The sequence below is a fragment of the Lacerta agilis genome, chromosome 17 (genome assembly GCF_009819535.1).
Source record: "Lacerta agilis isolate rLacAgi1 chromosome 17, rLacAgi1.pri, whole genome shotgun sequence".
NCBI lineage: Eukaryota > Metazoa > Chordata > Lepidosauria > Squamata > Lacertidae > Lacerta > Lacerta agilis.
In genome coordinates this window covers 23,384,829-23,397,896 of record NC_046328.1, presented here as the reverse complement: position 1 = coordinate 23,397,896, position 13,068 = coordinate 23,384,829, and the positions used below count along the sequence as shown (strand labels likewise).

Below are 13,068 nucleotides of genomic sequence, written 5' to 3'. Positions count from 1 at the left end.
GATCCCCAACGAACCCACTGCTGACTTTTGGCCAGCTGGTTCTTGGTCCTTCCTTCCTCTGTATGGTTGCTGCCCCACAAGCCATGGGTCCATTTCTCTCTCTCTCTCTCTTGCTCAAACACCCCCCTCCATTCCAAAGCAGGGCTCCCAAGTTGTAAGTCACACGAGGGGCACCAGAGAGCAGAACAGCCCCTCAAAAAGAAAGTATAAAAACACCCATGTTTCTCCGTCCAAAGTTACGTCAACTTTGGTGTTCAGGTAGGCTTATTAGCCAATGGGGGTGGTTTTCTCGTGAAATGTCCGCGATTCCTGCCGTAAGTCTCCTGACAAGAGGAGGAAAAAACATTTATTTGCAGGCTAGCTGGGGGAAATACGCAAAGCTGTGCGGGAAGAGGGTGGGTGGCCAAGGGAAGTCAACATGGAAGATTCGCAGTAGATTTGTGGATGCACAAAAGACAAAACCGGCGGCGGCAGCGGCTTGCAATGTCCCACTGCAATGGTGGCAGGGTGGGGGGATATTTGCAACGAGTGGATGCACACACACTCTGAGCTACGCCAGGGGAGCAGCAGAGCAGTCCTCTCCCCATGCACCAAGCCACCCCCTTTCTGCCTGCCCAGAGTTGCATGCCTCTCTGCCTCTCTCCCCAATCACTATGAAAGCTATTCGGGGGGGGGGGCCTACTGCAGAAGCAACAGCTGCCCTCCCCGCAAGAGGGGCAGAGCCAGAACGATTCCATGCCAAAGGACGCCCTGCGTGTTGAGACAGCCAAGGAAGCCAGCCTGCAGGTCGTGCGGGGCTTGGAAGCCCACAAACTCTGGATAAGAATGAACGTAAACAAAGGCTAGCCCCCTACCCTCCCAAATATTAAAAAAATGACACACTGAGCCCTGATACCCCCTGCCCCACTTGGCAGCTCTCAAGCGGAGGAATGCGCCCCAACATTCCCCTCCAGGAGCTCCCAGACAGCCCTTCGATACAAGATTCCTGAGCTAACAACACGACTGCCCTCCTTTCGTAGTTAAATTCCCCGTGGAGGGACACAGGGTTTTTCCGTGGGAAAGGGAGGAGGCAAATCACCCTGCCCACAGGCTTTTTGCTGGTGCCAAATCATCTGACCCACCTGCCCTGGACACTCAAGGCTCCACTTGATGAGGGATGCCCGTTTACTCCTGGAGCCAGGAGCCAAGACCGGGACTAGCAAAGTGAGTTTGCAAAAGCTGGAATGCTCTGGGACATGTATAGTTAACATAGTGCCCTCTAGATGTTGCGTACTACTCCCATCACTATTGGCTGTGGGGACTGGGGTCAATGGGAGTTGTAGTCCAAAGCATCCAGAAGGCAGCAGGTTGACTACCCCTACTCCTCGTAAGAGGACAACCATGCAATCCTAGATGTCCACAGAGTCCAATAAGGTTTCCTCCCAATATTGCTGCTGGAAAGATGGGCATGGACTCAGACCAAAGAGAAAGGGGAAGCCTACAAGTGTTTGATTCCCTTATGAATTGAAGTGGGGCCCTTTGATGTGCTTCCTAATCAACACAGCCAGGGACATTTTCTTGAGAGCCTTTTCACCCAGCAGGTTCTTTGGAAAAAAAAAACCCCATAAAAATCAGGGCTACCCCATTCACAGTGCAGTCCCAACCACATCTACTCAGATGTGAGCCCCACTGAATTCAGCGAGGCTTGTTCCCAGGTAAGTGAGGTGAGGAATGCAGCCTTAGTCAGGGTAATTGCTTAAGTTAACCCATTCAAAAACATTTTAATTGACTTTATAAAAACCTCGCCCCCCTCCATTGCTTGGGCACTGATTATTTAAATAAATACATATTAAGGTAAAAGTAAAGGGACCCCTGACCATTAGGTCCATTCGTGTCCGACTCTGGGGTTGCGGTGCTCATCTCACGTTACTGGCCGAGGGAGCCAGCGTACAGCTTCGGGGTCATGTGGCCAGCATGACTAAGCCGTTTCTGGTGAACCAGAGCAGCACATGGAAACGTCGTTTACCTTCCCGCCGGAGCGGTATCTATTTATCTACTTGCACTTTGACGTGCTTTCAAACTGCTAGGTGGGCAGGAGCTGGGACCGAGCAACGGGAGCTCACCCCGTCGTGGGGGTTCGAACCGCCGACCTTCTGATCAGCAAGCCCTAGGCTCTGTGGTTTAACCCACAGCGCCACCCGCATCTGCAAAAAAACTGCCCATGGTCCTTCTCAGAGGCTGCATACTCAGTCCAAGTGAGGCCAGGGGTTGTTTTTTTCTTTCCTCCAAAATGATTGTTTTCTCTCCTACTCCAATTTATGCAGAATTACTCGGTGACTGGATCAGCCAAAACCTGTTCAAGTAATTGCCTAAGATTTCAGCCTAGTAAAAAGGGGGAAGGATGCACTGAGGGTAAGTAGGTGTTGGGGGGGGGGGAGGCAAGCACCCTGATGGGAACTGTGGTTGCGAGTGAACATGTGATGGCAAGTGTGAAGAGGCCCCAAGAAGCCCCCCTGATTAAGCAGAGCTCCCTGTGATGCAGGACAACGGATGGCCCATGCCTGGCATCACCACCCTCTAGATTGCAAGGTGCCCCATTTTTAACCTGACCCTCTCAGGAGGACTTATCAGGGTGTGCTGCATTGCAGAGAAGACAGCACACACCATGGGCACACCCTGAAGCAATAATGCAAAGTCGTGACCACATCAACTCAGGGAAAGCTTTCTAGAATGGAAGGACCACCTTCCTTGACTGTTCCCCATCTGTGGATGTTCATGCACCCGAGCTCAGTGGCTGACCTGGTTTACCCACTTCCACTGTTCCTTTGTCCCTGCCAGAGGGACAATTCCCAGTTGCCAACCTGGAGCGCCACACAAGAGAAAAGGAGCCCAGAATGCCTGGGAGCGTTAAGCCATCATGTCGGAATGCATGCATCAATGCAAGGGCAGTGACATCAACGCAAAAGAGCAAAGAACCCTACTGATGCCTGGGTAGCCACAAAGAGGTCCAATCCTGTGGGCAGGTGGTATCCCAGGGGGCCAAACGGACTGGACAAGGAGAGTTCCTACACCTTTTCCTCGGAGCTGTCCCTTTTTGGAGCGCTATGGACAAAGTGTGCCTCTTGTTTTCCCTCCAGAAAAAAACCCTGCATCCCAGATTCTCAAAAGTTTGGGAAACACCGGATTAGAGATTCAGCTCTCTTAAAGCTATTGCATTTCTCCAGCCTTCGTTTACCTGGATAAACTAATTACTTTTTTTAAAAAAAAAACAACGAAAAACAAAGCAAAATGAAACACACAACCACGTCTCCGAACAAGACATCGTCAGGCGAGATTCGAAGCAGGTGTCTCCAATCTCCACCATCCTTCTGCCAAGTTGTGCCAAACTAGAAACTGCCCCCACCTTAAAGCTAATGTCCCTTAAGCTGCCTATTGCCCCTGCCACCCAAAGCCTGCAAACAGACACTCTTCCTCGTAGCTCTTTGTAATGACTCTCGACTTTCCAAAGGCACTCTTCTCTCTCTCGTCTCTACGTTAGGACCAGCCATAGACAAATAAATGGCAGTCTGCCAAGCCTCACCCCATCTGCCACCCAATATACCCCACCCTTCCCATACCCTCCCACCCTAGACGTTTCCTTTCACCAGCCTCGGCCTAGCCCAGGGCTGGCATTCGCATGAGGGGCTGTGTCAGGTGGGACCCAGGGCCGGGAGAGAGTTTGGTGACCAGTGAGGGGGTTTATATAGTCAGACTTTTGAGTGGCTCTCAAAACGGTCCTCAAGAGCCTTTTTTTTTTTAAATGTACTGCATAATGTCGCTAGAACGGACGCCTACAAAATCCTAAAGCTATTTCTCAGGCAGTTTATAATAAGCCCCCCTCCCGCCCACCCGGCCCACCCTGTGCCTCCCCCCTCCCACACCTCCCCTCATCGTTCCCCCCCACCTCCCCAACCACTGCCTCCCCCGCCCCGCCCCCAGACACACACGCAGGAGAGCGGAAACCAGCTCTGACGGAGGGCGCTGGGCCACCGGGGGAGGCAGTTATGTCACCCAAGCGTCCAACCGCATGCGCTTCACGGACGGGTTCTCCCCCTCGGCCTCGGCAGTGGGTCTCAGGAGGCCGAGAGAGGAGCCAAAGTCGGCCCGGGACTGATCTTCCCGCTCGTTGCCTTCGTAGGAGCTGGCGTTGCTGCTGAGGCTGTCGACGGGTGAACGTCCCGTAGGCTCATGCCGGGCCTGGTGAGGGAAGGAGGAGAGCGGAGTGGCTGTGTTGCGTTCCCGGTTAGGTGAAACAGGCTCCGACTTGATACTGATGTTGGGGTTGGTGTTGACGGTCAAGGTGCTGGCATGGGAAAGGTGGGTTCCTTGTCTGCAAGGGGAGGAGGAGACACAGGCACACGGGCTCATTTATTTATCCAGCATATGTTTTGGAAATGGGACTGTCCATCTGTTCTCTGTTGGCGGCTCCCAACAAAAAATAGTAAAAGCACAATACAATATCATACACTCACATAAAAAGTTGAAGGTTCCTGAGACGGAGGAGGTAGTTTTCATCTATGGGCACCATTTTGAATCAAGATGGCGGAATGAACCATTCCACACTTCACTGATTTGGAAATAAGAGGCCTGGGAGGCCAGGACCTGAGATCTCCTAGTTTGATTTCACACCTTTTCCTGCGTGCCCCAAGGCTGGGACCACCTACAGGGGGAGTGTGGGCCTTTGGGGTTGATATGCAAGCTTCAAAAAAAGAAAAGATAGGGTGGGAAACCCACAGCGAGCAGTCGTTTACAGAGAAGTGAGTTTAAAAATGAGAGAGTGAAGGGAAAAAAGAGCAACTGAGTGAGAACTTGCAAGCCTGAGTATGGAAAGAGCTAGAGGCTGACTGAGAAATTATTTGGGGGAGGGGCACACAGCAGCAGAATAAAAGCACATGAAAAAACGTATTTTCTTCTTTTGGACTTCTTTTAGAATTCCCCTGGCCCTGCCTACTACCAGGTGTGGTGAACACTAACATGTAACGCTATGTTTTGGTTTAGTGTTACACACAGGTCCCGCTATCCAAATGCTCGTTATACGAAAACTGAGTTATCCAAACATGAGGAATTAGTACCCAAACCTCGCTATACACACCGTAGATTCAGACAGCCAAATAGCTGGACCTGCATGTAGGACTGTAAACAAATAAGCAGCCTTAAACAACCCTTATTTTTTGTGGTTTGCTGGTCTGCGGCAGTCATTTTGCCAGAAACCAAGGTGGAAGGGAGGGAGGGAGGAGGAGAGAGCATTTTTTTTCATTCCTTGTTCGCCCTTTTGCAAGGTTTTGGAGGGTTTCCCCAAGTTTTTTCCATTATTCTGGGGGTCGAAATTCCGTGGTTGGGAACGTATTAGAAATCTCCCTATAGGAATCAATGGAAATCGTCGTTATGCAAATGCTCGTTTAACAAACAATTTCCCAAGAATGCATTGTGTTTGGATAGCGAGACCTGCGAGTGAGACCAGAGATGTCCACATAAATTTCCTGGAGCCAACAAGGGACTCTCAATGTCTTAGCGCATATACTTTTAAATTTGGCATTCTTATGATCTGTTCAGCTGCAGGTTATTTTACATGTTTGGTGTACTCTCTCTCTAAATTTGCAAGGAGAAACAAATGCAAACCAGGTGGTCTAGCTGTGGCCTCGAAAATGTCAGCATTCAGAGAGTTGTCTTCAACTGCATCAGGCCCTGGGTCCATCTAGCTCTGGATTCTTGGGGCTCTCCAGGGGGTCCTTTGCCTAGAACTGAGGTCCCTTTTGTCGGGAGATACCAGCAAGGGAACCTGGGACCTTCGGCAGGCAGAGACTGTCCTCTGCTGCTGAGCTCTGGGCTTTGCAAATGAGCTGCAGAGCCCCTGGGGCAAAAGAGGCGCCTCTTCCACCAGATTCAGTCAACAGTCATTTGGCTGGCCTTGCTTATGTAACCAAGCAGCCCTTGGCCTCTCGCAGGTCGGAAGTTGAGACAGTGACCGGTTGGGTTGTTTGCTCCAGTGACAGATTCGTGTCAGTTCCCCCAAGCCGCCCGTCAAGAAATTTCTGCCAGCAGCACAACATGTGACTGAGGAGAGATCATGGCTGAAGGATGCTCTGGGACAGAAAGCAGAGCTCAGCACTGGCATTTTTTGGTAACTGTAGGCCAGGATGTGGTTTCTACCCTGCCCCACAAAAAGCCCAGTTCTTGAAGCCAGCAATCGCAAAATCTGTGTTCCAATTAGATCACGTAACTTTGGATCACAGTCTTGCAAGTGTCGGGAATGTTCTGACCCACGTTCCACCTCATGGTGGTACTGCTTGGGCTCAACCACCCTCTACACATACACACACCATGCAATTTGCTGACGTGGCACACACCAGTCTTCTTGTTTGACTCAAACACTGCACACTGGGGAGAAATTCAGAGCTTTTATGGTAAGTGGGGAGCTTTGAGGGCAGAGCTGCAAATGCACTTAAAAAGCAAGACAGAATTCTACATTCTGAATTCTGCCGACCTGCCTGAATTGTGGCAATTTGCCTCTATTTGTGCATCACTTATGCTAGAATGGCAAAATGTGTTGTAAGAGGGCTGAAGCTTTGCCCTAACCTTATCTGCTATGTCCCTCTTCAGGCATACTCTATATGTTTTGGATCACAACTCCCATCAGCCCCAGCCAGTATGGCCGGATGATGCTGGGGCTGAGGGGAATTGTAGTCCAAACACAGAGGGCACCAGGTTGGGGAAGTCCTGTTAAAAGGTTATCTGTTTCCACATGCTGTTTGCAATTCACTCGAATAATTTAGCATCCTTGTTCCTCCAGTGACTTTCCTTACCTGTTTCCTCACATATCTTTCAGGGCAAGATGCTATAGATTCTACGACTGTTTTTGCTGCTGTAAAATTTTACATCAGTGCCCAGCAGTGGAAAGGCAGGGAGGAGAGGAGACGGCAGCCAAAGCATGCATGAAGAAAGCAAGGTCTCAAAGGAAAATCTCAAAGGGGCAGAGAGGATGGTTTATCTCAGGGGTGGGGAACCTCAGGCCCAGGGGTCAAATGCAGCCTTCCTGGTCTTGTCTCTCCAACCCTTTAGACTCTCCGAGGGAGAGAAAGAGAGACATTGAGTCCTTTGTGCCTGTATGTTTGGTGAGGATGTGTGCTGAATGTGCATGTATGGTGATTGCACATAGCCTATATGCACGCTCTGTTATCTGTTTGCGCACATGTAATGTATACACATTGGCCATGCCACTATTTTGTCCTATTTTGCAACAGAGGTGGATTATTGCAATGCACTTACATTAAGTTACTTAGTGATACAGGAACCAGATGCTGTTGCTGTTGTTGTTGTTGTTGTTGTTGCTGCTGCTGCTGCTGTTGCTGTTGTTGTTGTTGTTGTTGCTGCTGCTGCTGCTGCTGTTGCTGCTGCTGCTGCTGTTGCCAAGCAGAAATGTTGCTCAGAGACAGACCAGTGGGTGAACTGAATGAGGAGAGGGATGAGAGATCCGCGCTGGTCAACTGGTAGTCTGAAAAGAAAAGGGGGACAAGGTTTCAGAAGCCGAAGGCACACCAATAGGTCCTTTGCAAGCAATTTCCCCTAGTATGATGTATTCCTATAGAATCATAGAATCGTAGAGTTGGAAGGGACCCAAGGATCATCTAGTCCAACCCCCTGAAATGCAGGGATCACAAGATTTTCTTGCATGTTATTTTCACAAATATACATATTTTTGTGCATGCTTTCCCCCCAAGAACGCATTTTTGTACACTTTTTCCATGTACAAAACTGCACTGCAAGATTCAGCAGAGTGCAAATTTCAAAGAACAGTGGCATTTCGGTTGGTGAGTTGTTTCAAGAAGGGGAAATTCGGTAGGCTCACATTAAAATGCCAAGAGAGCAAGTCTCTGATCCCTCCGGACCAGCCTCAGACACACCAGCATTTGGAAAAGGGGCCCCTTGGAAGGCAAGGCTGTCCCAAACCCCGCGCCAAAAAACACCCAGACATTGAACTGACAAGAGAGCCTGTTAAGTGTACCAGAAGCCCAGTTCATCAGATCTAGCAAATGCAAATACACACACTACAGAAGCGAAGGCATGAGCAAGGTTTATAAAATTACCTACCACAAGATGGCGCCCTATGCACATGCCCATTGCTAACATTAGAATGGAAAAATAGACACACTTTGGTTAAGGTTGAGTGGGGAGGGAGGTGGGCTGCTGAGGACCTGGTCATGTGACCATCTGGATGCAGGATTGCTGCCAAAGAAGCCTGCATATCACAGTTCCCCCCTCCAGCTGTGATGACGAGGGTGATCATGTGCAGAGGATGACTTATCCATGAACAAGGTAGGAAGCTGCCCTGCTGTTGGTCCAGATCAAGGCTTCCTCAAGTCCAGAGCTTGTCTTCCTTGAGCAGCCAACTGCCCCTGGCAGCTTCACAAGCAGAGTATGTGCAGGAATCCATTTTTGGGGAACGTTTAGGAGTATTAGCAATTGCGTTTCCCAACCTGCTCTAAAAGCAACACAGCTGGATCACCACGGGCTGGAGAGCAGCACACTGTGTGCACTCTATGAGCATTTTGTCACAGCCACCTGTGACCACAAACAAGCCCAATGAGTCAAAATGTTCCTTGAGCTCTAGTGGCATGGCTCCATCAAAACAAAACGTGGGAAGTATTAACTGCAAGATTACGCAGCGCAGGAAGTGTATTTTAAATTGCAAATTTGTTCATTGCATTTATATATAACCAGCCACACCTCACGTGGAATATAGTAAAGAGTGAGAGTTGGCAGGTTGGTTTGGTTATGAGATATGGCAGTTGAACCTCTGCCATTAATCAGTTGCTTAAACACAGAGGAAGAATGGATACTTTGTCTACTAAACAGATACGCTTGGAGGATACAGATCTACAGCTACAAACAATACACAAATTAGAAAGTTCTGTTGGTGGTCGCGTTAAAAGTAGCAGAGTGTGCAGTGGTAGCCTGCAGAGATTTTATAAGAACAAAAAAGAGATAAAGAGGGAAGTGCAAGGACAACCGCCCCAACCTGGTGCCCTCCAGGTGTTTTGCACTACAACTCCCATCAGCCCCAGTCATCACGGCCAGGCTCCCATCCAGTGGCAGCATCATATGGCTGGGACTGATGAGTGTCGGGCGTCCAAAGCAGCTGTGCCGGCTGGAGTTGATGCGAGTGTTCTGGTCCAAAGCGACTAGCAGGTTGACAAAGGCAACTTGGACAACAGGTGAGGGATAAAGGTAAGAAAGGATGAAGTTGGGGGGCTTAGTTACAAAATTAGGTAGATGCTTGGGGGGGGACTGGCTGATACAGTGGGTTATTGATTGAATGATTGATTGATTGATTGATTGATTGATTGTGCACTTCTCTGACCATGGACTGTGTATAACCCAGGTTCCTGGCTCATTTCCGGGGCTAATTCAAGACGCTCATGTAAGTGTTTAAAGCCCTAAACCAGGCATGTCCAACAGGTAGATCGTGATCTACCGGTAGATCACTGGACGTTTGCGGTAGATCACTGGTTCCCCCCCCCCAAGAAGCTGAACAACTGTGGCTCCCCTAAAAAAAGCTCTGGATCACTGCCAGTTTTTAACTTTGTGAGTAGATCGCAGTGTCTTGGGAGTTGGCCACTCCTGCCCTAAACGACTCAGGCCCTAAATATCAGCAAGACCTCCTCCTCCTCTCCAGATCCTCTAGGGTGCTAAGGTCAGTGGGTGGGGGGCCTTGGTTGTTCCACTGCCCTTAGATGTTCAGGGTGGAGATGACCTGGGAGATGGCCGTCTCTGTAGCAGTGCCTGAGATCTGGAACTCCCCACCGGGGTGAGCCTGGTACCTTCACGTAACAGCTTCCATTGAATGCTGAAGACGCCCCTCTTTATGCTGGCCTTTGGCACCTGAGAGGTGTTATTTCTAGACCCCGCCTTATTTCTGTGGCTGTAAGTAGTACATTGTGTTTTAATATCGTAACCCACCCTGGGACTTTAGGGTGAAGGGCAGGCAATGAATTATCATACCCCTCAGCATCATCACTGCTGGCATCTCCAGGTGGGGCTGGCCAAACCATGGGCAGCCACTGCCAGTCAGTGTAGGCAATATAACAACAAATGGCACAACCCACACAGTTTGGCATGAAAAGTGTGCTAACTATCTCACATGAAAACCAAGGAGAGTTATCAAGGCTGAACAGGCCAAGGTTGCCTGAGAACACGCCATCCTGAATCGCCAAGTCAGTAAACAGAAAACTGCAGTGCTCAGGGCTGGGGAAATAATAAGGTTTGTGCCTGTTTTTCTGCATGATTTATTTTTTCACACTAAATGCCACCCCCCCACCCCCCATGCTTTGGGGTGGGAAGAGCTACCAGCGCTTCTTAGACCTGCTGTCGTCATTCCGCTTCATGTCGGTTTCAACACCCAAAGTTTCTTGAAATAAAAAAAGCTTTTTGTGCTGTGAAAAGCGGGTCTCTGTCTTCCTTGTGTGAAACTCCCATGACAAGGAGAGGAGGGGAACCCTCTTGGGGTTGCAATCAAACCCCAAGAGACAATGCCTCAAATATTTGAACAAGGGGGGAATTCACTTGCCTCTCAAGGAGCTGTCAAGCTCCCATCAGGATTCCCTAGAGGCAGTTCTGCTGAGTTGCCTTTCTGGGTGTGATGTGAACACAATGCAACCTGAATGTCGGGTGTCCCGTCCTGTTCTGTCTGTCCGTCCATACCCCCCACCCGCCTGCTTGGCTGCACTGTCCCATTCTTGCTTTGGGTGTCTGCAGTTTCTGTCACCCCTCCCCTCCTCAGCTGTCAAAACTGCTTGAGAGCAAAGCGTGAACAGCTGCCAAAGCCTTTGCTGGGGAATTCTGAGGCAACCTGCCTGCCACCCACCCCACCCGGACAACAGGGTGCAACAGAGTGGATGGGATCTGCAAGATTCTCTTCCACAGCAAGGATCAGCGAGACAGGAGGGAGCACCTTCTTTCTGTGCTTCAAAAGGCAACAGAAGCAAAGCAGGAGTTAGTGTGTCGAAGACAGTAAAGGGGGCCATCCGATTTTACTTTTGAAGAATCTCAGCTGCCTTCTGTTTTTAAAAATCAGGTTTTTGAAGGTACAGTGGTGCCCCGCTAGACGAAAATAATTCGTCCCGCGAAATTTTTCGTCTAGCGGGGTTTTCGTCTTGCGGAGCGGCAATGGGAGCCGCGCTCCGCAAAAACGAAAAAAAAAAAGACGAAATTTTTTCGTCTTGCGAGGCAGCCCCATAGACTTTTTCGTCTAGCGGGGCAGCCTCCCGCTAGACGAATGCTTTCGTCTAGCGAGTTTTTCGTCTAGCGAAGCATTCGTCTAGCGGGGTACCACTGTATGCTCATCAGTGCCTGAGCAAACAAGGCCTGCTGATGTCTCAGAAGGCAGAGAGGTGGCTGTGGATGGTTTCTAGTTGCCCTGAGGGTCAGGTTTCAATGCTCTGCATCACGCTAGGCATCTTATCCACCTCTGCCTGCCAGCCCATCAGAGGAGAAGGGCCAATGTGGGCGACGGAGAGAGAGAAAACAGCCGACAGTCTTAAAGCAAACACCCTGCATTGCAAACTATAACCAATGCACACATAGGTTCCTATACGAATGTTATCAGCCATGCAGGGAAAGAGGGAGAGAAAAAAGCTTGAAGCAACAGCCAGAGAAAATGGCAGTACTGTATTCACCAGCGTGCTGTTCTCCAGATGTTTGGGATGACAAACACCCAGCCAGCTCAGCTGCTTTGGACTACAACTCCCATCAGCCCGAGGCAGCATGGCAGTTCTGGGCTCTTGGTTGAGGCTAATGGGAGTTGTAGTTTGAACCAAATGGAGAGCTCCAAGTTGGTGAAGGCTGCAGTACCATATTAGAAACTGCAGCCACTTTGGAGAAGGCAGCTCTTGGGCTTGCGTGTCATCTTCTAGGCACCCATTTTGGCTAGCAGGCCATGGCCAACGCTGAGCTTCAGCCCCATAATTATAATGTTTCAGAGGGGAGTCTCTATTTGCAATCTACCGAGCCCCACGACCCAACTGCTCTCACACACCTCAGGATGATTTGCCGTCACCCCAAGAAAGGCATTGCTTCTGAGCAGACAGGTGTCAGCCCCATCTGCTAATTAAGATGGGTGTGTTGGACCTCGCACCTCATTCCATTCCTCAGCATCAGAGCTGCTCCTTAAGACCGGCTCCCTTTCATTTTCTGCGTCAGCTTCAGGCTTCTAGTCCTGGTTTCTGAAACCATCCCCTCTAACCCCACAATCACACAAGAATGCTGGAACATAGGAAGCTGCCCTATTGTACTGAGTCAACTAATTGGGTCCACCTAGCTCATTACTGTCTGCGCTGACTGGCAGTGGCTCTTCAGGGGTCTCAGGTATGAGTCTCTCTCTCCCAGTCCTGCCCGGAGATCCCAGGGATTGAAGCTGGGACCTTCTGCATGCAAAACACCTGCTCTGCCACTGAGCTATGGTCCAAAATACAACAAGGTTCTCGTCCACTTAGTTCTCTCCACTGAGCAGTTACTGTTCCTGTCCCACTGCTTTTCACTTGTAAAGAAAATAGGACAAATTAAACCAGCCTTTGTCAACCTGGTCCTTGACAGATTTATTATTATTATTATTATTGGACTACACCTCCCATCAGCCTCAGCGAGCACAACTGTGTTCCCATCAATGAACATAACACGCAGCTAGCCCCTTGCCAAGTGGGTTGCCGCCTGCTTTCCGCAGGGCTGCTTTGGAAGCAGAAGGGTGTGCAGGAGAGTTCCCTCCCACTGTGTTCCACGCGCGGGCATATGCGGCAGGCTCACCTGTGTTGTACGCTGTCGGCATCGCTGAGAAGGGCAAGCCTTGGGTCAGGAGGCTTGGAGTCGCCACCGAAACAACCGGTGTGGTCAGAGAATGAGTCGCTTGGGAGACCATCAGCCTCTGCGTGTTCTGCTGGGAAAAGGAAGAAGAGGGAAAGAGAGGGAGAGAGAAAGAGAAAGGAGGTCAAAATATATGGAAGGAGGCAATACAGTGGTAATTCGTTCCGGAAGTCCGTTCTTAACCTGAAACTGTTCTTA

At 49.9% G+C, this 13,068-nt stretch overlaps 1 protein-coding gene across 7 annotated transcripts in view; it reads right to left on the bottom strand.

Annotated features, from left to right (window-relative positions):
* Positions 1-3,928: 3,928 nt before the first annotated feature.
* MEF2D (myocyte enhancer factor 2D) overlaps positions 3,929-13,068 on the bottom strand; it is a 135,729-nt gene continuing 126,589 nt past the window's right edge. For 4 of the 7 annotated variants that reach the window (XM_033174147.1, XM_033174151.1, XM_033174149.1 and 1 more), the window contains 3 exons: positions 12,814-12,940; positions 7,285-7,510; positions 3,929-4,348 (listed from right to left, as the gene is read on the bottom strand). In XM_033174147.1, the coding sequence (XP_033030038.1) occupies positions 4,021-4,348; positions 7,285-7,510; positions 12,814-12,940 (681 nt within the window). In that variant the 3' untranslated portion in view covers positions 3,929-4,020. Of the gene's footprint in view, positions 4,349-7,284; positions 7,511-12,813; positions 12,944-13,068 lie in introns of all 7 variants that reach the window. The other 3 variants (XM_033174146.1, XM_033174150.1, XM_033174148.1) reach the window with 1 other exon arrangement.